At 36.5% G+C, this 26,253-nt stretch overlaps 1 protein-coding gene across 1 annotated transcript; it reads left to right on the top strand.

Moving 5' to 3' along the window:
- The first annotated feature begins 9,821 nt into the window (after nt 1-9,821).
- On the top strand, nt 9,822-10,346 carry LOC113315335 (uncharacterized mitochondrial protein AtMg00860-like). Its single transcript, XM_026563627.1, has one exon. The coding sequence runs from the start codon at nt 9,822-9,824 to the stop codon at nt 10,344-10,346; it is 525 nt and encodes a 174-aa protein (XP_026419412.1).
- The last annotated feature ends 15,907 nt before the right edge of the window (nt 10,347-26,253 follow it).

Genomic DNA, 26,253 nt, shown 5'->3' on the forward strand with positions numbered 1-26,253 from the left:
ACCAAATAAGGAAAACTCATAACAAGCGTATTCAAGCGTATTCAGGCGTTGATTATACGTACGCTTCATTCAGGCGTTGATTATACGTTCGCCACACCAGGCGTAGATTATACAAACGCCCCTTCTCCGAGCGTGAAATATATGTACGCCCCACAACAAGCGTATTCTTTACCAACGCCCCACAACCAGCGTTAACTATATCTCCGCCCGACCCAAACGAAGATTATACCAACGCTCCACATGCAAGCGTGGATCATACATCCGCCCGACTAAATATACTCCACTGCCTTAACGTGACACTACAGACTAAACTCAAATTTGATCGTTTGTTTTGGTCTTTGATCTTTGGTTTTGATCGTACCACTGTGGACGCTCTTAAACCCTGATCAGAAATAGCGCTGGACTAGTCTTTAAAGACGCAAGCCACGCAAGTCCCCGTTTATGTAAGTGGTGCTACGGGTGGTTTCCGAATGGCATGATTTATAAAGGGGATTTTATTTTCTTAATAGGAAAGGAGATATTTTTTTTTTTTTTTTTTTTTTGGATAATCAACATATTTTAATTCATTCAAATCAAAATCGTGATTACATGTTCGCTTACAAGAATAACAAAAATATCAAAATACAAAATAATCAAAACCCTAATATAAATAAGGACATCAACCACAAATAGATCGCGAAGAGAAAGAGCGATAAACAATAAAGATATCCAAAAGAATTTTATGTATAAGGGAGAGATGATGGTATATCCGGAAATAAAATCCGACTATTTAATCTGATTGTAGTCTTCTTCGATAAGAGATGCTCCTAATACAAAGGAGTACTTTTTCCATAAATTTGTCGATCTACACGAACATGGATGCCGATTCAAAGCTATGTCGTGATGAATCGTTGATGTTTTTGAATCAAGAACTGAATAGCAAGCCACGAACCAGCCATTAAAATTTGAAAACTCTCCCCACAACGACGAAGAAAAATCGTCCTAAAACGACGAAGAAATATGTCAAAAGACACCAAAACGATGTAAAAACATCTTATTCAGTTACCTAATACCAAAAACTTTAAAGAAAACAAATCCTTACTCAGATCTGGTCCATGAACAAGACGGCTCTAGGATTATTTTTTTTTTCTTTTGATAAAGAGAAGAGGAAGAGAGAAGGAAGAGCTTATCTATAAACGATTACTCTAATGAGATATTTTAACCAACTAGAAAAAACAGATACCCACACATTTTACTTGTTCTAGTATTTTTTTCCGGAGAATTTGCAACATCATTCGACTCTCTTGGCACATAAATGCATTTCTAAGATTGAAAAAGTTTTAATACCTCGTTACAATCACAGATGACACTATTGTTAGTCCATCTAATAGAAAAAACACTACCATTTATTGTTTTGACCACATTCTGGCAATCTCCTTCCAAATGCAAACAATCTACAGCAGCCTCCTTAGCCAACTTGAGCAATCCAACGATCAAAATCTGTTAGCATTTATGTAATGAGGGGGGATTCATGGACACTCTTAGATGGACAAGGTTGCGCCATTTTATCCGGAAAACCCAAACGAAAATGAATTTAAGTGTAATATTTTGATGATATGTTCCTCTTATAAGACTCTACATTCCTACGAAAAATGAACACAATTCGAGATGTATAAAATGACCGTCTACTCCTTTGAATATCAGCCGTTCATGGTGTCTTCCTTTATAAACTATGTCAAATAGGTCTAATTTATTCACTTTGAAAAAGAGATTAGCAAAGGTTTCACCTATTTACCACAGATATTTTTTATATTTATCATCTACCTCAATTCTAGTTTTCAATTCTATTTTTCCTATTCTACCACCCAAATTAATTTGACTATAGCTATTATAATCCTTATTTTATCTTGTCTTTAATCTCTCTTTATATTAAAAAAACTATTAAAATAAAAACTACTAGCCCTAGGTTTGGATTCTATTTAATCATAGTACACCAAAAACTCTTTACTTATTTTTCTTTTAACATCGCCGAATTAATCATTGATTAGTCCATTATTGAGAATCTAGAGCAAAATATCCAAAGCTTAGATGAATCCAACATCCAACAAAATCTTATCAATTCTACTGAAAACATGTTAGGTTGAGAAGAATCCAACATCCAATACAATTATATCAATTATACTGAAAACATGTGGGGTTGAGAAGATTTGGAGGTAAATAATTGATCTATAGAGATGAGATAGTATCAAAACATTCCAAACTAAGAATATGGATCTGTGTTGGTGATAGTTTTCATGTCAATACGATTTTAAGAGATATCTTAGAGTCTATACAGTTTACAATTATGATCAAAAAATGATTATTGGGATACAGTCAAACAAAGGGCGTTTTCTCCTGGTAGAGCACCAGAAACAATGTGAATGATTAAACTCGAGACAACGATGATAAAAAAAAAATAGTTGTATATAATTTGTTGCGAGACTATTGTGAAGTCTTATAAAGAAGAAATTGGTTATCCCTTGAATATAACTCATTGTACGTAGATGTACAACTTCAGATTTCGAAGGTAATAAGATCGAGTTATAATTATCACCCACCGTGTTTGATTTGTTTTTATTCGTCTTTTTTTTTGAGCTCGTCTCTGAATTCTGGACGACCGGGAGGTACTAAATAAAAATTCACTGAGTAGTATTTAGGGAATACGAAAAATTCTCCATGTGGTAAATAGGATAATTAGGGGTGGGAGTTAAAGGTAGGTGATAAATAAGAAAAGTCTGGGTGGTAAATAGGTAAAACTTTAGCAAACTGAAAAAGGGAACCCACAATGGAAATTTGTGGAGAAAAAGCTATACGGTGGGATAGTGTGTCGTGTGGTAATTTTCTGGGAAATTTTATATTAAAAATAAAAAAGTGGAGGGATTTTTTAAAATTCAAAATAATAAAAAATAATTTTATAATATCCTACAAACAATTTGTCGTCCAACTTTATTTATTTATTTATTTATTTTTATAATTTTTTTGGGGGTTTTATTTATGTCTTCCAGATTGTTTGTCGTTTGGGTTGATTTTTGGTCATCCTCTAAATATTCTTCATGTGGTGAAAAATACCAACCACTCCTTCATATGAAAAAGTGTCAAATTTGGTTAATTGGCAGTCACTCCTTTATTTCAAAGGAGTGAGACTACTCATATCCCTTCCTCTAGGACATTTACTTTCATGTTAATTTTTGATAGAAAACTAAATCCATTAACTAAAATGTGGTTGAAGTCATACAGGGAAATATATAACTTTCGAACTAGAAGGTGTTTCTCCGTCGGATATATTAAGTATCTCGTAAGAAAAGTTGTAGGTTTCATCACGGTTATCTTACTGTTAAACAAAATTTTATTAAGATATTTGGTAGTGTTATAACATTGCTCGGTTGAACCCTCCAAGCATTGGTATGTCAAGGTTGATAGTCATATTTTAGTATCAAAACTCAAAAGTTGCTTGATTAGATTACTAGAGTCAACTTTGTTAGGTTAGATTAGGAAGTCTATATATGTTGAGACATACAAGTATTACTCTAAAGACCTGAAAATTATGATGACGTATCGACATCACCGAAGACATCATCCTTCTACTTTAGGTTAGTAATACAAGACCTGACTTTTTTCCGTTTCTATATGGTTATTTTCAAGTTGTTTAGATTTTAAAACATAACATGTGAAGTTATATACATGAAACTCTAGTATTAGAGACTTGATCATCTTATTATGATCAAAGTGTCAAGAAAGAATATACAAGTTGTTTTACAACTTTGGTATATTGAGTTACAAAGTATAGCGTTTATCTTTTGAAATTCATAATTGAGACATAAACATTATATTTACAACTTGTTAATAAATTATGTAATGAAATTAGGATTTATTTCATGCCTAGAAAATTATGTTTGATTACATATGTTTAAGGAGTGGACTTAAGAACTTGTTTTATAATTGAAAGAAATCAAAATGAGCTCGGTTGAACTCACCAAGCGTTGGTATGTCAAGTTCGATTATCATATTTTAATATCAAAACTCATCTAGAGTCACTTGCTAGAGTCAACTTCGTTTAGGCTTAGACTAGAAAGACTAGGAATTTTGAGACATACAAGTATTACTCCGAAGATCCGAAGAATGTGAAGAGGTAACGAACTACAACGACGATATCATCCTTCCACTTGAGGTTAATAATACCGACTTGAACTTGTTTCATTCCTAACGTATCTTTCAAGTCGTGCTATATTGAAAACATAACTGTGAAGTTGTATATACTGTATATATTGTATATTATAATCTAGTGATGTGACATGATCATAACAATATGATCATAGTATTAAGGAATTAGACTAAGAAGTATAACGCTTATCTTTTTAACTTCGTAGATATGACATCGACATAATCTTGTATATAGTGTTATGATTATGTGAATGGTTATGGTGAAGATTTCATCCTAGGAAATAATGTTTTACATTTGTTTAAAGGAAGTACATTCATGAACTTGTTTTGTGAATCGAAAGGGAAATCAATAGGATTATTAGTCTTGATATTCATTGCATATCTTTGGATGACCAATATGTGTGAGTTGGTAGAACCGATCTTAACTCAGGTTATGTATCTTGGTATAACCGATCACAATGCCTAGACTTATGATTTGGTATGACCGGTCCTGGTACTTAGTGTATCCAATCCTAAGTAATCACCATGAGATGGTGTGACCGATCCTTGTAATTGGTGTGAGCGATCATAAGTGTTATGTGACCGATCCTAGTGATTGGTATTACCGATCCGAACCCATGTATGTGACTTGTAAGGACCTATCACAAGTAACCATTTTGATTTGGTATAACCAATCACATAGTATCTTGGAATACTGGAAAACCAATTCTAAACTTGTTTGGAAGTGTGGTATAACCGATTCCAAGAAGCAAATCCATGTAAATATGAAATAAGGATTTATAGTGAAAAGATGTCAACATACTTTGAACACGAGCAGTAATTGTTGAAAGATATTCCTTGGTACTCAATGTGATCCCGTGCCGAAATAAATTAAGAATCTTTTAATTAAGGTTTTTGATTTTATATGCTTTAATTACCAGGAATCAATGCATAGCTCTAGAGAATAAAAATTAGTAATGTGCATCTACTAATTGGAGATTTTATATTGAGAGATTTCAGAAACATTGGACCAACATTTATTGGAATTATGAAAAACGAATTTTGTCGTTCATTGCATATCTTGAGAATATTTTTGGTTTTGGAAATTCCTTGGTGTCCAAACATCTTTGGTCTATAAATACCTAAGTTTGCATTTCTAGCAAACTATCCTAAGAGCCAGGAAAACTTCATTTCTTGTTGTTTCTGGTGGAGCCGTCTATTCGGAGAGGAAAGTATCCTAATTAGGTGATCTCTTACGACCACTCGTTTAAAGACTTCTGTAGGATCAAGAAGATCTACGAATACCGTTGGTGGGAAACTAGATAACTGCACTGTTATTAGTTTTCGATTAGATTTGATTGACTAACGGTTGTTGAAACTTTGGTTGCACCTGGTTTGTTTATTCTTGAGAATCTTTGATGGACACATTTTTATGTCTGAGTTATCCTCAATGTGACTATATTGTTAGTGCTCGATTTTTGTACTAATTATTATTTTTTATGTGTGTATAGGTTTTTTGGAGAAATAAACTCTTATGGAAAAAGTTGCTCGAAAAGTGGGTTTTGGACCCCCCAATAAAAATTACTAAAGGCACCCAAGAGGCACCCCGGAGGAGTGTTAAAGGCGTCATAGAAATGTGTTGGAAACACCCATGAAAAAGTGCTAAAGGCACCCCACGAAAAGTGTTAAAGGCACCCTCATTTTGGATAAGGGCACCCCCGGTGTTAAAGGCACCCATGTTTTGGATCGGGGCACTCCATCTTCCCAAATTCAAAAACTCAATTTGGTGGGAAAATTGGTTATTCACGGCACAAAATTAGGGTTTGAATTTTGATCATGTTCTAGGGAGATTCAAAGGCCGAAACTCATTGGATTTGTTTATTTCGACTCAAGAGGGCTGGTAATGGTCTTCGTTTGGACTAGAATTGGCTAGAATGGTGGATTCAAACATTGAACAGATTCTCGGGTTTATCTTCCTGCGAAAACCCCATTAAGAATTCTGACAAGTTTGAGTGAGACTCAAGCGCGCTGGATTTGGTTGATAAGGGTCTGTTTGGACCAAACAGGGATGGTAAGGACCTTGGATTCGAGTGGATTTGGTTGAATCCTCGGGATGAAGAAAACAAAGGCGTGAGGTTTCAGGGGATTGTTTTACTCCTTCCCTTGTTTCTCCGTGGCTTGCGTGTGATACTGAGGGAACTAAGTAGCTAGGGGTAATATGCTTGGTCTCAACTATACGAAGTTGGTATTAGATTTTGTATAGCGTCTTAATTCTGAGAATATTCAAAACTGGACTAGGTCCCGGGGTTTTTCTGCATTTGCAGTTTCCTCGTTAACAAAATCTTGCTGTGTCTTTTACTTTGATTTCCACATTATAATTATTATTATAATTGAGTAAAATACACAAGTACGTTAACTCTGTAATACTTGATAGTGATCCTATAGAGTTTGGTTATTACGGAACCTATTATCAAGTAACAGACTTTGTTGTTGTATTGTCTCGATCTTGTATCCATAGTCAATCGCACAAGTTATCTTGTTATCATATTGTCTCGATCTCGTATCCATAGATAATCACACAAAGTGTGAACTGAATTGTCGTATTGTCTCGATTTTTTCCATAGATGATCATATTCGGTAAAGGACTTATAAGTTGAAATAAAAAGATTATGATTGAAAAACCGGGGGTCTAACAACTACACACAGTATTTCGTTTAGGCAATCTGTATGGACGAAGTCCAATATATTTCTAAGAGAATCAACTAGACAGTCAGACTTGAAAAAGAGAGGGTCTAACAACCACACCCAATATTTCGTTTAGGCAATCTGTATGGACAAACTCCAATATAATTCTGATAGCACCAACTAATAAATCCATCTCAACCAAAAATATATCCAAGAGTTATATCTCTGTCTCTTAATGTAATCAGTAAATCAAACAGATAGAATCTGTGAACCTGATTATTATACGAAACAACTTGTACGGTATCAAAAACCAATATCCAAGTGTCAATCAATTCAATCAACAACCAAAGGTTGGATGTCATATGTCTAGCCTTGTTAGGTTAATATGTGGGGTGTTCCCATTCATGGGTGTATTAATCTGTGGGGTGTTAATCCATAAACTAGGTGTATCTAGCCTTGTGTGTTAGTGGTCGGTTTTAGCTGATAGGATTGCGACAGGTGTCTCTAATCCGTTTGTCCTCGTTTATCATCTCCTGAGTAAATGAGGGTTTAAATGTGTAAGAACAGTCTTTGCGGATGCTTAAGAAATTTAATGAATATTGCTAGTTTAGCTTAAATCTCTTATTCTTCCCTCTAAGGATGATTCTCTTGAATCATATTTCTTCTATCTTTCATTTGGGTGTTAATCTTGTTGTGGAAACACAACAATTGGTATCAGTAGCCATACTTTCCTATCATGGGTGGGGATAAGAATCCTACAATCAAAGAAGTGAATGAGGAATTACATCAAGTGGAGAACTCGTTCATGGAGAAAATGGCAAAAATCAATAGTAGATTAGATAAACTTACAACAACAAATCTAGAGTTCAAATCATCAGTACTGACTAAGAAAGACTTCTTAAAATTCATGGAAGCAAATCCAAACAACAGAACTGAAGATTATCGAGATTCAACTGGTGAAGGGTCTCACTCTCATAATATGAATCAAGGGGGAATGATATTCAATATACCACATGGGAATCGTGATTTGATCTACAACCCTCGAGTTCCAAAGATTGATTTTCCCAGATTTGATGGAGAAAATCCAAAAGGATGGATACAGAAATGAGATCGATATTTTCTTCTCAACAACATTAAAGATGAAGGCCAAAAGGTCATCATGGCAGCTATGCACCTAGAAGGAAAGGATGATAAGTGGCTGACAAACTTACAGTCTAGTAGATCCATCACTTCTTGGTATGAACTAGCTGAACTTGCTTCTTTTAGATTTGAAAATCCTGCTAATGAAAATATCTTGGGAATATTCAATAAGTTATCACAAACTACCACAGTAGAAGATTATTTTGAACAATTTGAGAACCTTAAGGGTTTAATGTATAGACAATATCCTATGTTGAATGAGCATTACTTTGTTATGAGCTTCATTGGAGGGTTGAGAGATGACATTAAACACTCAGTCAGTATGTTCAACCCTCCCACCTTAATGCAGGCATTCTCTCTAGCTAGAATGCAAGAACATACTCTTGCCAATCAACAGAAATATAACAAGCCTACCAACAAATTTTTTTCAAATTCCTTCACTAGTTTCAAACAACCTATTTCACAAAATTTCCCACCCAAGCCTGTGTCCCTCCCACCCTTACTTCCCTTACCATATACTACACCATCCAAACCATTACCACCCTAGATCCCCATTAAGAGATTAACACCTGAACAACTGCAGAAGAGGAAGAGAGATGGATTGTGCTTCAACTGTGATGAGGTATATAAACCAGGGTATTTCTGTAAAAAACAACAACTATTTTTAATGGTTGCTGAAGACTCTGATGATGAGTGTAGTACACATGAAAAAGAAATGTCTCAACCTAAGGATACTCCTTCTATAGAGAGTGACATGGAAATATCTATTAATGCACTCACTGGTCATGCTACTGGAGAAACAATCAAAATTCTAGGTACTATCAACAATCAAGCAATCTCCATCTTAATTGATACAGGTAGTACCCACAGTTTCATTGATTGTGATTTAACCAAATCATTGGGGTGTGTTATTCAACCTACTGCTAATCTGTTGGTCATTGTGGCTAATGGAGACAAGATAGTCAGCTCAGGTATTTGTGGTAACTTACACTGGCATATGCAGAATCATGATTTCCTTGGTGACTTAAGACTTCTGCCATTAGGGGTGTGTGATGTTGTTTTGGGAGATGATTGGCTCAAACAACTAGGTGACATTCTTTTTAATTTCTCCACATTGAGTATCTCTTTTATTCATCAAGGGCACAAGATTAATTTGGTGGGTACTCAAGACACATTCTCATGGCATTGTGAGTCAACTATATTCTGTCAACTCTACTCTTCCACAAGATCCTCCACCCCCAATCATATCTGACATTTTACATCAATTTTAAGATGTTTTCTCTGAGCCTACTTCACTGCCCCCACAAAGGTTTTTAGGCCATTCCATTCCCCTCATTCCCAATCCAACTCCTTTTAAATAAAGACCTTATAAATGCCCTTTTGTACAAAATGAGGTAGTTGAGAAAATGGTACAGGAAATGTTACAAAGTGGAGTTATTCAACCAAGTCATAGCCCTTTTGCATCCCCCATACTTCTGATGAAGAAGAAAGACAATAGTTGGAGATTCTGTGTGGATTACAAACAATTCAAAAGTATCACTATAAAAGATAAGTTTCCCATCCGTGTTATTGATGAGCTTTTGGATGAGTTATTTGGTTCTCGTGTCTTCACTAGAATTGACTTAAGGTCAGGTTATCACCAAATTAGAGTCACTTTAGCTGATATTTACAAAATAGCTTTCAGAACCCATCATAGTCAATATCAGTTCACTGTCATGCCTTTTGGTCTTACTAATGCACGTGCAACTTTTTAAGATTTGATAAATGACATATTCCAGCCTTACCTGAGAAAATTCATCCTAGTATTCTTTGATGACATTCTAGTTTACAGTCCTGATATGGAGACCCATGCTCAGCATTTACAACTCACATTATCCTTATTGAGAAAACACCAGCTTTATGCCAAAATCTCTAAATGTTGTTTTGCAAAACCTACCTTGGAGTACTTGGGTCATATAATTTCTTATCAGGGTGTTATGGCTGACCCTAATAAGATATCTGCTATGACTAGTTGGCCAACACCTTCAAACATCAAGGAGCTAAGAGGGTTTTTAGGCCTCATTGGATACTATAGAAAGTTTGTCAAACACTATGGGGTACTTAGTAAGCCTCTTACTGACTTACTTAAGAAGAATGCTTTCACTTGGACTCCAGCTGCTACTCAAGCCTTCAATTCCCTCAAGTATGATATGACTACTACTCCAGTTTTGGCTTTACCAGATTTTTCTAAGCCATTTATATTAGAAACTGATGATTGTGCTACTGGCATTGGAGCAGTTTTAATGCAGGAGGGCATACCATTATCTTTTTTCAGTAAACCATTTGGCCCTAAATCACGTGGCCTCTCTACTTATGAAAAGTAACTCATAGTTGTAGGTTCTGCAGTTACCAAATGAAGGCACTATCTGTTGGGCCATCACTTCAGTATCAAGACTGATCAAGAAAGCATTAAGTATTTCTTAGAGAAGAAAATCACTACAGGAATACAACAGAAATGGCTGATGAAATTACTGGGTTATACCTATGATATCCAATATAAGAAGGGCAAAGAGAACAAGGTGGCTGATGCTCTCTCCAGAAGACTTCATAGTGACACCACTTGTTCCAGCATTACCATTTCTCAACCACCGTGGAATCAAGAAATCATCTCCAACTATGCTCAAGATCACGGGGCACAACAAATAATTTCTCATCTACTCCTAGCTCCAGCTTCCAGTCCAAATTACACATGAAAAAGCGGGGGTCTAACAACACCACCCAATATTAAGCAATCTGAATGGACCAACTCCAATATACTTTGCTAGAGAATCAACTAGACAGTCAGACTCAATCTAGACTAAAGTATATCGAGGAGTTAATATCTCTCTTTTTTTTTTATTTACTCGAGCTAATAGAAATCAGCGAGTCTTTAATCAAACACAAGGAATAACTTGGACGGTACCAAAGACCAATATCCAAGGATCAATCGATATCAATCAACAACCAAAGGTTGGATTTCCAATTGATTGATTCAAACGCACAACCTGTATTATTTCAATTATATAAACAAATATAATGCGGAAATAGAAATAACACAGACACCAGAAATTTTGTTAACGAGGAAACCGCAAATGCAGAAAAACCCCGGGACCTAGTCCAGATTGAACACACACTGTATTAAGCCGCTACAGACACTAGCCTACTCCAAGCTAACTTCGGACTGGACTGTTGTTGAACCCCAATCAATCTCCCACTGATCCAAGGTACAGTTATGATCCTACGCCTCTGATCCCAGCAGGATATTGTGCACTTGATTCCCTTAGCTGATCTCACCCACAACTAAGAGTTTCTACGACCCAAAATCGCAAGCTTTGACAATAAACAAATCTGCCTCACACAGACAATTCTATCAGAGGATCAATCTGTCTCCCACAGATAAACCCTAAAGATTTTGTTCCGTCTTTTGATAATAATCAAGGTGAACAGGAACCAATTGATAATCCGGTCTTATATTCCCGAAGAACAGCCTAGATTAATCAATCACCTCACAACAATCTTAATCGTATGGTAGCGAAACAAGATGTTGCGGAATCACAAACGATGAGACGAATACGTTTGTGATTACTTTTTATATCTTGCCTATCGGAGATATCAATCTCAAGCCAATCAATCTGATTGTAGTCGTACGATATAAGATGCAAGATTAGATCACACAACTACGATAAAAGTAGTATTGTGCTTCACAATCCCAATGAAGTCTTTAAGTCGTTAACCCGGTTTGAGAAAAGAAAACCAAAGGTTAAAGGAGAATCGACTGTAGTATGCAAACTAGTATCACACATAAGGTGTGGGGATTAGTTTTGCACAATACTAGATGTCTCATTTATATAGTCTTTCAAATCAGGGTTTTGCCTTGGTCACAAAGAAAACAATATCCACCATTAGATGAAAACCTGATATACATTCAAGCTAATATTTCTCAACCGTTAAATCGAAAACTTAGCTTGTTACACACACTTGACAATGCACGTTTCTAGGTTTGTTAACCGTACCCAAACATATGCACTTGTTGGTTCAATAATAGTCAACCAAAAGGTTAGCCATATGAGCATTTCATATCAACCATGTTCTTCTTCACCATAAGTAGTTCAAATGACTTCAAATGAACTAGTTAGAGAGTTGTTCAATTGCAAGGAAATCTCATGTACTACACAAGACATAATTGAAGCAAAGATGATTTGATTCACTTGAATCGGTTCATGAACTTTTATAGCCACGGTTTTCATACTGCATCCCTTAGTCTTTTTAATTTTAAGTTCAGAAATTATCTTCAGATATATAACCTTTCTCAAGTTCGCAGACTAGGTTCGCGGACTTAAGCAACCGGTAGAGTTTACAAACTCCAGCAGAAAATCTCGGCAAAGACCTTCCGTCGATTCGCGGACTAGGTTCGCGGACTAGTCTAGTTTTTCAAATCCAGCATAATTTCTCGGGATGAGAAGTTCGGCAGTTCGCGGACTGAGTTCGTGTACTTGGCAAAGCCATTCTTCCAGTTTTTCTTGATCAACAAAGTTCGCAAACTTTGGTTCAAGGAATAGGACTTATACATAAATGTGTTTCCAAAACAATGTTTATGTCCACCATTGGTTATGTAATCTAAACTCTCATTTCAATCATTGAAACATTCTTAGAGGACGTTATACAGTTGTTACACCATTTCTCGTCAAAGCAATTTTCAAATTTATTGAAACATATCATGACTTTCGTCACTAGGTAAAGATAAACTTGATCGAAGCGAAAAGCTTTCCAACACATATTTCGAGATATAGATAGGTGAGATATACTCGGCTCGAAATACCAAATGTGTATAATCCAAGTCTATATATATAGCATACGACTTCTTGTCTCAAAGAGTAGGATATAGAGTAGATAGACTTTTGAGTGATAGATAAGTTCAAGTCTTCACATACCTTTTTGTCGAGAAGTTCCACCGGTTCCTTGAGTAGTTCTTCTGCTTGTATGATGAATCTCCATGAAGTCCTTGAGCTCAACTAAACTTTCTATCCTAGTCCGAGACTTAGCTATAATAGACTAGAAATCAAGACTTATATTTTTGATCACTAACATTGACAAACATGCTTGAGATAGAAACGCATGCGAGTTCGACCGAGCAATGCTCTAACAATCTCCCCTTTGTCAATTTTAGTGACAAAACTATCAATACATATGGAATACAAAAAAGATAAAGAAACTTTAGTAGATCCTATTCTACATGTCTAATCTTCAACATTCCTCGAAATCTTCGTCATTTCCAAGTACTCCAATGATCCCAATGGTTGTAAGTTTAGCATCACCGTTTTTGAAGATCCGTAGCTATAACAATGAGAAAGCATCGGTCTCGATCATTGTTACACAGTGTCATAGTATTATTACACAATGTCAAAGTTCAATTGTATCACAACTTCATCAATAATATTATGGTGCTATGTATCACTCCCCCTTAGTCAATACTCCATCTCACATGGAAACCACTCCCCCTTACACAATGATCCGAAAACCATCTGTATTTGTAGTGTGAACTACATATTAATTCTCCACTTTTTTGTCAATAAAATTGGCAAAGGTACAAGAACGGGATCATAATGAAATTTCCATAAGAGACATTTCATGACTAAAATAAAAATACATACCATCTAATTTAGATGCAATCATATAGCCAAAGCTAATGGCATTCATCAAGGAGTTTAAAGATACAAGATAACCCCTATAATATTCCACAGCTGCACTGCCCTCAAGATATTACCATTAAGCACAAGTTCAAAAGAACTCTCCCCCATTTGATGTCATTCCCGAAAGAACAACAAGAGCGACCTCAATTTCAAAAGAAAAGAAGGATTTTAATGGACGCCAAAAACCATGAGAATGATTTTCTATATCCAAAAAATTGATCAAATTAAACACAAAAAGTGATCAACTTAATTGATTATGCTCGACATAAGAGAACTTACAGATCATACGACTAACATAACCATTTGAAAATGAATAGGATAGTAGTTCATATACTCAACATAAGAGGAATCTTACGGTGTGTAAAGATACTCAACTAGATTAATTAAAAATGAACCCATAATTAATCTAATTGGAATACACAACCAAACTAATTACAAAAGTAATCAATTCAATTGTCAATTGTTTTGCTCAACATAAAAAGACTTATGGAGCAATAACTAAATAACCAAACAAGATGATTAATTTAGCTCAAAAATGCTCAACATAAAGTACCTTACGGAACAACCAACAAAGATAATCAAAAATTAAGCAACTTGGTCGTATCGTGCTCAACATAAGACACATTACGGAGCCTCACAGTAATACATAAAATATGGATCAGGGATGATCAATACTGCGGAATACTCAAGGATTCATTCTATCTTCAATCACTATTTGCATAACAATATTAATAGACATAATCATTGAAAACAAAAGATTTTAACCTATCTTCCATCAAAGAATTGATAATATAGGCTTAACTTTTGTATTTGTCAAAAGTCTATTCATCCTTTCGTCAATACGTGAATACCAACTCATGAGCGACTTTACTTTTGACAATATGTGGGACCTTCAAGTTCACGGACGTAAACATACATATCCCATAACAAATTTCAATATAAAAAATCATAAAGATTAATACTGCAAAAAACATCATCCTTCAAATATTTTTAGAATTTAAGCCAATAAACCTAAAAAAGAACAAGAAGATGAAAAATAATAGCTATGTGTAGTCACAATCATTGCTATTCAAGCACTAGTTATTCTTCCAACTAAATCAAAAAGAAGACATACTAGGCAACATAAAAAAAAATTGTATGAAGCATTTCACTTACTTTGAATATTCTTCTCATATTCCATGTATTCATCAAGCTCATCTTCGATTAGTTCAAATCCTAGATTCAAGACTATCCATCTTTTCTTCTAGTCTTTTGGAAGAGGCTTCAAGTTCACTTTTCAGGGCACGTACTTGTTCCAAGACAAGATTCATGGTTAACGAGAGCTTATCAAACTGTTAGACAGAAGAATTCTCATCAGAAGAGGAGATACGCTTATCATAACACACCTCATTATCAGAGGAATCAAAACGAATCTTATTAGAGGGAAACAGAACAGTCCATACATCACTTTCTTTGCTTGAAAGACTAGAGGAGGACATGATAGAGAAGATAAATGAAATGATCATCCATAAGAGGAGAAATTTTAATTTTACAGGAATGAAGATGAAGAGTTTTCCAAAAATGACCTTTTAACAAACCCTAATAGAATTTGATTATCTCCAGAAAAGAAACTTTTAAAGAGTCAGAAACCGTACATGAACAATAACGGTACAAGAGGAGAATAAAAAAAACCGAATTAGTAGACACATTCCAACACAACCCTCTCGAAAATCATGATTCTTTCCTAAGAGTGATAGACGAAAGAATCATAAACAACAAGATTAAAGATCATAATCATTCCAATCCAATATAGGACTGGGATATATTTCGTGAGGGGGGGAAGAACTTGATAATCCAAGCTTTTTCTTATTCTTTGGGAAAGAAGAGTTGTGCACATCATTCTTTTCCCTTTTAATAACAGTTTTGAAGAACTTGATTGTTAATTTGCGAAAATCCTTCACCGTTCTAGAAATCACTTTTTGAGGGAAAAAGGATTTCACAGCATATTTCTTCTTCTTCTTCTTCTTCACACAGCCTTTAGCAGAGCAGGACTGCTTTTGATCATTCATGTTAAGATGATTCTGATTTTTACACAAGGAAACCGAGAGATTTGGTAGCATCTTGTGTTTTTATGTATCACCCTTGTTGTCAAGATGACTGGAGAATGATATATAACTAGGTGACATTTGCTGACACGGCTTATGGGACACAGTCAGAATTATTCGACATGTCGTATAAGAATCACGATTGTGATTTTCAGCAAAGAAATTAAGAGAACAATCACAGATTTTATCCTCAGGACAATAATCAAAAGTATTCATCCATGCTTTAGTTATCTTATTCACCTTAGTATCTGGACCTTTGTAAGTAAGAATACTTTTATAGCACACGATACCAGTTTCGCTAGTACAGTTTTTCTGAACTCTCTTATCTTCCTTTTTGATTGATCGAACATCTTTTTGAGATTTTCTTTTACTTGGTCTAAGAATTTTCTTAAGTTGTTGTATAAGCCGAGACAACGTAGAAATAAAGCAGTTCTCATTTTTCTTATCAATCAATTTAGGATGTTGAGATTTTCCATCAGGAATAGTAACATGATTACTAGACACGTGATGTTTATCTCTTGATTTAAGTTCGCAATCGAATATTTTAAGCTTCCCGACAAGCGTATTTCGTGAAAGAGTATCAAGGTTATTTCCCTCAACGATGGCATGTTTTTTAGATTCGTATTTAGATGGTAGCAATCTGAGAATCTTCATCACAATTTCCCTTTCAGTAATAGTCCTACCCAATGCACAAGATGCATTAACAATTTCAGACAGTTTGTAATAAAATTCATCAAATGAATCTTCTTCTGCCATATGAAGGTTTTCCCATTCGGAGTTAAGTTTTTGAAGCCTAGCTTCCTTTTCGTTGGTGTTACCTTCAAATACGATTTCTAAAGTATCCCAAGCATCTTTAGACGTGGAGCATGAAGCTACATGGTGTCGAAGTCTGGGGTAATGGCATGCATGATGGCATTCAAACGGTCGGAGTTTTGCTTTGCAGCAAGTAACTCAACAACAGTATATGTACCAATGTTTTTAGGCATGGTAGCATTTTCAACTATAACGACAGAAGCTTCATAGCCATTAACAACATAAAGCCATGATTGGAAATCACGCGATTGAAGAAAAGTACGCATAGAAATTTTCCACCATAGGTAGTTTGATCCATCGAAGACTGGTGGTACATTTACTGAGATAGCACAACTGTCCATAGAGTCAGATCGCTACAAACACAGACTTTTGAGGTCTTAAACGTGTTTGCTTACTCTGATACCAATTGAAAAAGCGTGGGTCTAACAACACCATCCAATATTTTTCTTAGCAATCTGTATGGTCCAACTCCAATATACTTTGCTAGAGAATCAACTAGACAGTCAGACTCAATCTAGACTAAAGTATATCGAAGAGTTAATATCTCTCTCTTGTTTTGATTTACTCGAGCTAATAGAAATCAGCGAGTCTTTAATCAAACACAAGGAATAACTTGGATGGTACCAAAGACCAATATCCAAGGATCAATCAATATCAATCAACAACCAAAGGTTGGATTTACAATTAATTGATTCAAACATACAACCTGTATTATTTCAATTATATAAACAAATATAATGCGGAAATAGAAATAACACAGACACCAGAAATTTTGTTAACGAGGAAAACGCAAATGCAGAAAAACCCCAGGACCTAGTCCAGATTGAACACACATTGTATTAAGCCGCTAAAGACACTAGCCTACTCCAAGCTAACTCAGGACTGGACTGTAGTTAAACCCCAATCAATCTCCCAATGATCCAAGGTACAGTTATGCTCCTACGCCTTTGATCCCAGCAGGATACTGTGCACTTGATTCCCTTAGCCGATCTCACCCACAACTAAGAGTTGCTACGACCCAAAATCGCAGGCTTTGACAATAAACAAATCTGTCTCACATAGACAAGTCTATCAAAGGATCAATCTGTCTCCCACAGATAAACCCTAAAGGTTTTGTTCCGTATTTTGATAATAATCAAGGTGAACAGGAACCAATTGATAATCCGGTCTTATATTCCCGAAGAACAGCCTAGATTAATCAATCACCTCACAACAATCTTAATCGTATGGTAGAGAAACAAGATGTTGCGGAATCACAAACGATGAGACGAAGACGTTTGTGATTACTTTTTATATCTTGCCTATCGGAGATATCAATCTCAAGCCAATCAATCTGATTGTACTCGTACGATAGAAGATGCAAGATCAGATCACACAACTACGATAAAAGTAGTATCGGTCTGGCTTCACAATCCCAATGAAGTCTTTAAGTCGTTAACCCGGTTTGATAAAAGAAAACCAGAGGTTAAAGGAGAATCGACTGTAGTATGTAAACTAATATCACACGTAAGGTGTGGGGATTAGTTTTTCACAATACTAGATGTCTCATTTATATAGTCTTTCAAATCAGGGTTTTGCCTTGGTCACAAAGCAAACAATATCCACCATTAGATGAAAACCTGATTTAGATTCAAGCTAATATTTCTCAACCGTTAGATCGAAAACCTAGCTTGTTACACACACTTGACAATGCACGTTTCTAGGTTTGTTAACCGTACCCAAATATATGCACTTGTTGGTTCAATAATAGTCAACCAAAAGGTTAGCCATATGAGCATTTCATATCAACCATGTTCTTCTTCACCATAAGTAGTTCAAATGACTTCAAATGAACTAGTTAGAGAGTTGTTCAATTGCAAGGAAATCTCATGTACTACACAAGACATAATTGAAGCAAAGATGATTTGATTCACTTGAATCGGTTCATGAACTTTTATAGCCACGGTTTTCATACTGCATCCCTTAGTCTTTTTAAGTTTAAGTTCAGAAATCATCTTCAGATATATAACCTTTCTCAAGTTCGCAGACTAGATTCGCGGACTTAAGCAACCGGTAGAGTTTACAAACTCCGGCAGAAAATCTCGCAAAGACCTTCCGCCGGTTCGCGGACTGGGTTCGCAGACTGGTACTCACGCAACTAGTTTGTCAACTCCAGCAGAATTTCTCGGGATGAGAAGTTCGGCAGTTCGCGGACTGAGTTCGCGGAGTTGGCAAAGCCATTCTTGCGGTTTCTCTTGATCAAAAAAGTTCGCAAACTTTGGTTCAAGGAATAGGACTTATACATAAATGTGTTTCCACAACAATGTTTATGTCCACCATTGTTAATGTAATCTAAACTCGCATTTCAATCATTGAAACATTCTTAGAGGACGTTATATAATTGTTACACTATTTCTCGTCAAAGCAATTTTCAAAGTGATTGAAACATATCATGAATTTCATCACTAGGTAAAGATAAACTTGATCGAAGCGAAAATATTTCCAACACATATTTCGAGATATATATAGGCGAGGTATACTCGGCTCGAAATACCAAATGTGTATAATCTAAATCTATATATATAGCATACGACTTCTTGTCTCAAAGAGTAGAAGATAGAATAGATAGACTTTTGAGTAACAGATAAGTTCAAGTCTTCACATACCTTTTTGTCTAGAAGTCCCACCGATTCCTTGAGTAGTTCCTCTTCTTGTATGATGAATCGCCATGAAGTCTTTGAGCTCAACTACACTTTCTATCCTAGTCCGAGACTTAGTTATAATAGACTTGAAATCAAGACTTATAGTTTTGATCACTAACATTGACAAACATGCTTGAGATAGTAACACATGCGAGTTCGACCGAGCAATGCTCTAACAACACTTATCAGAATGATGTTCAGATACAAGAACAGCTTTATGTTGGCTCTAGCAACAACATCAGAAATTCCATTCTCTTAGCAACACATGCATCTGCAGTGGGAGGTCAGTATGGGATTCAAGCTACCTATATGAGGACTAAGACACACTTTTTTTGGCCTGGTATGAAAGCTGAGATTTTTTCCTTAGTATATTCTTGTGATATTTGTTAGAGATACAAGGGAGAACACACATTACCAGCTGGCTTGCTTCAGCCATTACCAATTCATGAACATGCTTGGCAACATATCAGCATGGACTTTATTGAAGGCTTGCCAAAGAGTGACAGAAAAGAAGTGATTTTGGTAGTTGTGGACAGGTTCACAAAATACATCCATTTTACCCCTCTCCAACATCCATATACAGCTTCTTTAGTGGCCAAAGCTTTTATGCGTCACATTGTGAGATTACATGGCTTACCTGCTTCTATTGTGTCAGATACATACAAAGTCTTCACCAGCAATTTCTGGCAAGACTTTTTCAAATATTTGGGTACTGTTCTGAAGTTGAGCACTGCTTATCATCCTCAGACAGATGGGCAGACTGAAACGGTCAATGCCTGTCTTGAGAACTATCTCAGATGCATGACCAGTCAAAAACCTAAGAATTGGATGCAATGGTTGGATTTAGCAGAATGGTGGTATAACACCAGTTCCCATACCAGTCTCATGATGTCTCCTTTTAAGGCTCTTTATGGCTATGAAGCTCCTCATTTGGCCTTACCAATTTCTGTCACTACTGCAGTGGATTCAGTGGAGAACTACCTTAAACAAAGAGCTGACATGCTATTGCTTCTTACAGACACACTCTCCAAAGCTCAAGAAAGAATAAAATATTTTGTTGATGCCAAGAGGACTGACAGAGTTTTTGCAGTGGGAAATCTAGTTTACCTCAAATTACAGCCATATAGGCAGGTTCCAGTCTCTCTCAGGAACAACTTCAAACTCTCAGCCAAATACTATGGCCCTTTCCCTGTCATTCATAGAGTTGGTACTCTGGCTTACAAGCTCCAATTACCTCCAGAAGCCAGAATTCACCCAGTGTTTCATGTATCATAACTTAAGAAGAAAATTGGTGTTGCTCACATTCCTTCACCTACACTTCCAGTGGTGGACCATGAAGGCCAGGTTATTATTAATCTCATTGCAGTTCTGGATTCCAGGACAGTACTCATAGGTAGCCATTCTGTACCCCAACTCTTCATCCATTGGTCCAACTCCACAGCAGAAGAAGCAACATGGGAGGACTTATCCAATATTGCAGATCACTTTCCATCTTTTAATCCTTGAGGACAAGGATTGTTTCATGGGAGGGGTATTGTTATATGTCTAGCCTTGTTAGGTTAATATGTGGGGTGTGCCCATTCATGGGTGTATTAATCTGTGGGGTGTTAATCCATAAACTGGGTGTATCTAGCCTTGTGTGTTAGTAGTCAGTTTTAGTTGATAGGATTGTGAAAGGTGTCTCTAATCCGTTTGTCCTCGTTTATCCTCTCCTGAGTAAATGAGGGTTTAAATGTGTAAGCACAGTCTTTCCGGATGCTTAAGAAATTTAATGAATATTGCTAGTTTAGCTTAAATCTCTTATTCTTCCTTCTAAGGCTGATTCTTTTGAATCAGATTTCTTCTATCTTTCATTTGGGTGTTAATCTTGTTGTGGAAACACAACATTGGATTCATAATTGATTGAACTTACGCACATCCTGTGATATTTCAATTATATAAACAAATATTATGCGGAAAAGAAACAACACAGACACCAGAAATTTGGTTAACGAGGAAACCGCAAATGCAGAAAAACCCCGGGACCTAGTCCAGATTTGAACACCACACTGTATTAAGCTGCTATAGACACTAGCCTACTACAAGTTAACTTCAGACTGGAATGTAGTTGAGCCCTAACCAATCTTACACTGATCAAGGTACAATCGCATTCCTTACGCCTCTGAATCCCAGCAGGACTCTGTGCACTTGATTTCCTTAGCTGATATCACCCACAACTAAGAGTTTCTACGACCCAAAGTCGAAGTCTTGATAAATCAATCTGTCTCACATAGAAAAGTCTATCGAATAGATAAATCTGTCTCCCACAGAAATACCTATGAGTTTTCTTCCGTCTTTTGATAAACCAAGGTGAACAAGAACCAATTTGAAAAAGAGGGGGTCTAACAACACCACCCAATATTTCGCTTAGCAATCTGTATGGACTAACTCGAATATACTTTTAATAGAATCAACAAGACTCAATCAATTAAAAGTTTATCAACGAGTTTATATCTCTCTTCTTAATTTGATTTACTCAACCAAGAACTGCGAGTTCTAATCAAATACAAGGAATAACTTGGATGGTACCAAAGACCAGTATCCAAGGATCAATCAATGACAATCAACAACCAAGGTTGGATTACTCTAACTGATGATCTAACACATAACCTGTATTATTTTAATTATAAAGATAAAACAATATAATGCGGAAATTGAAATAACATAGATACCAGAAATTTTGTTAACAAGGAAACCGCAAATGTAGAAAAACCCCGGGACCCAGTCCAGATTGAACACACACTGTATTAAGCCGCTACAGACACTAGCCTACTCCAATCTAACTTCGGACTGGACTGTAGTTGAACCCCAATCAATCTCCCACTGATCCAAGGTACAGTTATGCTCCTACGTCTCTGATCCCAGCAGGATATTGTGCACTTGATTCCCTTAGATGATCTCACCCACAACTAAGAGTTGCTACGATCCCAAATCGCAGTCTTTGACAATAAACAAATCTGTCTCACACAGACAAGTCTATCAAAGGCTCAATCTGTCTCCCACAGATAAACCCTAAAGGTTTTGTTCCGTCTTTTGATAATAATCCAGGTGAACAGGAACCAATGGATAATCCGGTCTTATATTCCCGAAGAACAGCCTAGAGTTATCAATCACCTCACAACAATCTTAATCGTATGGTAGCGAAAAAAGATGTTGCGGAATCACAAACGATGAGACGAAGATGTTTGTGATTACTTTTTATATCTTGCCTATCGGAGATATCAATCTCAAGCCAATTAATCTGATTATACTCGTACGATAGAAGATGCAAGATCATATCACACAACTACGATAAAAGTAGTATCGGTCTGGCTTCACAATCCCAATGAAGTATTTAAGTCGTTAACCTGGTTTTAGAAGAATAAAACCAAAGGTTAAAGGAGATTCGACTCTAGCACGCAAACTAGTATCACAGTAAGGTGTGGGGATTAGTTTTGCACAATAGTAGATGTTTCTTTTATATAGTCTTTCAAATCAGGGTTTGCAATCAATGTTAGCTTAGTAAAAAATCATTCAATATTATCCGTTAGATGAAAACCTGATTTAGATTCAAGATAATATTTCTCAACCGTTAGATCGAAAACTTAGCTCGTTACACACACTTGACAATGCGCGCTTCTAGGTTTGTTAACCGTACCCAAACGTATGCACTTGTTGGTTCAATTATAGTTAACCAAAAGGTTAGACATATGAGCATCTCATATCAACCATGTTCTTCTTTACCATAACTAGTTCAAATGACTTCAAATGAAGTAGTTAGAGAGTTGTTCAATTGCAAGGAAATCTTATGTACTACACAAGACACAATTGAAGCAAAGATGATTTGATTCACTTGAATCGGTTCATGAACTTTTATAGCTACGGTTTTCAAACTGCGTTCCTTAGTAATTTTAAGTTTAAGTTCAGAAATCATCTTTAGATATATAACCTTCTTAAGTTCGCAGACTAGGTTCACGGACTTAAGTAACCGGGCAGAGTTTACAAACTCCAGCAGAAAATCGCGGAAAAAGACCTTCCGCTGGTTCGCGGACTGGGTTCGCAGACTGGTACTCACGCAACTAGTTTTTCAACTTCAGCAGAATTTCTCGGGATGAGAATTTCGGCAGTTCGCAGACTGAGTTCGCGGACTTGGCAACAAGCCATTATTCCGGTATCTTGATCAACAAAGTTCGCAAACTTTGGTTCAAGGAATAGGACTTATACATAAATGTGTTTCCACAACAATGTTTATGTCCATCATTGGTTATGTAATCTAAACTCTCATTTCAATCATTGAAACATTCTTAGAGGACGTTATATAGTTGTTGTTACACCATTTCTCGTCAAAGCAATTTTCAAAGTGATTGAAATATATCATGACTTTCGTCACTAGGTAAAGATAAACTTGATCGAAGCGAAAAGCTAACCAACACATATTTCCAGATATAGATAGGCGGGGTATACTCGGCTCAAAATACCAAATGTGTATAATCCAAGTCTATATATATAGCATACGACTTCTTGTCTCAAAGAGTAGGAGATAGAGTAGATAGACTTTTGAGTGATATATAAGTTCAAGTCCTCACATAACTTTTTGTCGAGAAGTTCCACTGGTTCCTTGAGTAGTTCTTCTTCTTGTATGATGAATCGCCATGAAGTCCTTGAGATCAACTACACTTTCTATCCTAGTCCGAGACTTAGTTATAATAGACTAGAAATCAAGACTTATAGTTTTGATCACTAACATTGACAAACATGCTTGAGATAGCAACGCATGCGAGGTTGACCGAGTAATGCTCTAACATAATTGATACACCGGTCTTATATTTCCGAAGAACAACCTAATAATATCAATCACCTCACAATAATCTTAATCGTATGATAGCGAAACAAGATATCGTGGAATCATAAACGATGGGACGAAGATGTTTTTGACTACTTTTTATCTTTCCTATCGGAGATTAAATCTCATGCAAATATTAGAGAAGATAGTACTCAATCACGATGTAAAATAGCAAGATCATAACACGAAACTACAGAGAAAATAGTTGGGTCTGGCTTCACAATCCCAATGAAGTCTTCAAGTCGTTAACCTACAGGGGTTTGGAAAAACCTAAGGTTAGAGGAGAATCAACTCTAGTCGCAACTAGTATTGTTAGATCACTGCTCGGTCGAACTCGCAAGCGTTGCTATCTCAAGATTGTTTATCAAGTTTAGTGATTAAAACTATAAGTCTTGATTTCTAGTCTACTTATAGCGATGTCTCGGACTATGATAGATTATGTTAGAGGATAGCTCGGTTGAACCCACCAAGCGTTGGTATGTCAAGTTTGGTTGTCATATTTTAGTGAGCCAAAACTCATTTAAGAGTCGCTTGATTATGTACTATAGTCAACTTCGTATAGGTTAGCTTGAAAGTATTAGGATATGAGAAATTACAAGTATTGCGAAGACTTGAATAAGTGAAGAAGTAAGGAGCTACAACGACAACATCATCCTTCCACTTGAGGTTAGTGATATTTGACTTGAACTGTTTCATTCCCTAACGTATCTTTCAAGGCATGCATATTGAAAACAAAAACTGCGAAGCATGAATGATTACACTCTAGTTAGACATAGTTGTTTGTGGGTAAAAACTGCTTCTGCTGGTTTTGGTAAATTTGGATGTGTTGATGAGAAACGAGCCTAAACCTTAAAAAAATGCACTGCACGGGAGTACTTTAGATTCGATAGATCAATCTGTAAAATCCTGGCCTAAACCAAGAAATGGTCGTTCTAGTCTTACTTCGGTCACAAGGTGAAGGAGAATGGTTGGTCTTAGGGAGGAAAGCAAAGAAGGTGTTGAGGCCAGAATGGTTAATTTTGAAGGTGTTTTTATTTTATGACTTGTATCAGAATATGGAACTGGCTTGCGGAATTTAAGCTACCAGTTCTTTGGTATTCTTCTGGATACTTGTGTTGTTGTTAACCCCAAAAAACCGTTGTCTGGTTGAAATAGGTAAAACCTATTTATACAAGTCATGTTGAACGCACCCTGATCTCGTAGAAAGCGGGAATGATGGAGTGATGGAGAAGTGGGGTCATGTGTAAATTCCAGAAACCACGTTCTCACTATGAAGGAGACGGGTTAGTTTACACCCACTACTTCTTGTTGCCACTAACTTCCCTGCTTTATGACACTTTCTTGTAATGGGCGTGTTGCACGCCGCACGCAGTAAACCGCCAGACCAATACCATGATGAGCATCCCCGAGTTTGTGACATGTTTGATGTCTCGAGTTTTTTCGTGGAAAACGTGTAGCGGTTTGTTAGGTGTGGCAAGTCAAATTCAGAAGACTTGCCGCAGGAAGATAACACGTGATGCTATTTAGGATTGCCTTGGCTAGTCGCCTAAGACTTGCCACATGCCTGTCAATTCGGTGGCGAATTTGGATAGCTGAGATTGTAACTCATGAGAAAGGGTGGTCATTGATTATGGCCACATTCTGTTGGCATCTTTTAATAGAATAGTGGAGCCATTGGCACATGCCAGTGACATGGTGGCATGGACAAAGCTAAGATTTGGCGTCGTGGAAAAAATTAGGGCTTGGAGGCATGGTCAAGCTAGGATTTGGCGTCGTGGCCAAAATTAGGGATTGGCGGCATGGCCAAGCTAGAATTTGGCGCATATTGGTGTTATACCCAAATATGGCTTTGGAAACATTGGCTCCAGTTGCCATATCAAACTTAATTCTCTAGGGAACATTACTTAGCTTGGTTGGCGTGGCAATCTTAGCTAAGTTAGGGTTTGGCCGAAACCCTAATTTGCGCGTGCGGCATGTGACCGCGGCACGGTGACGTTTTTTTTTTGCAAATGACGTCATGGCCACGCCAGAGGAATTATGGTGAAGCCAAAACGTGGGTATGGTCAAAGGAGCAAGGGAGGATATGAGTGGCCATAGAGTGGCGCCATTTTTAGGGTTTCCCG

Source organism: Papaver somniferum, chromosome 10 (genome assembly GCF_003573695.1).
Source record: "Papaver somniferum cultivar HN1 chromosome 10, ASM357369v1, whole genome shotgun sequence".
Classification (NCBI taxonomy): Eukaryota; Viridiplantae; Streptophyta; class Magnoliopsida; order Ranunculales; family Papaveraceae; genus Papaver; species Papaver somniferum.

Bases quoted from the DNA above. Each gene is read 5' to 3' on its own strand.
- LOC113315335 (XM_026563627.1), top strand. From the start codon at position 9,822: ATGGAGACCCATGCTCAGCATTTACAACTCACATTATCCTTATTGAGA.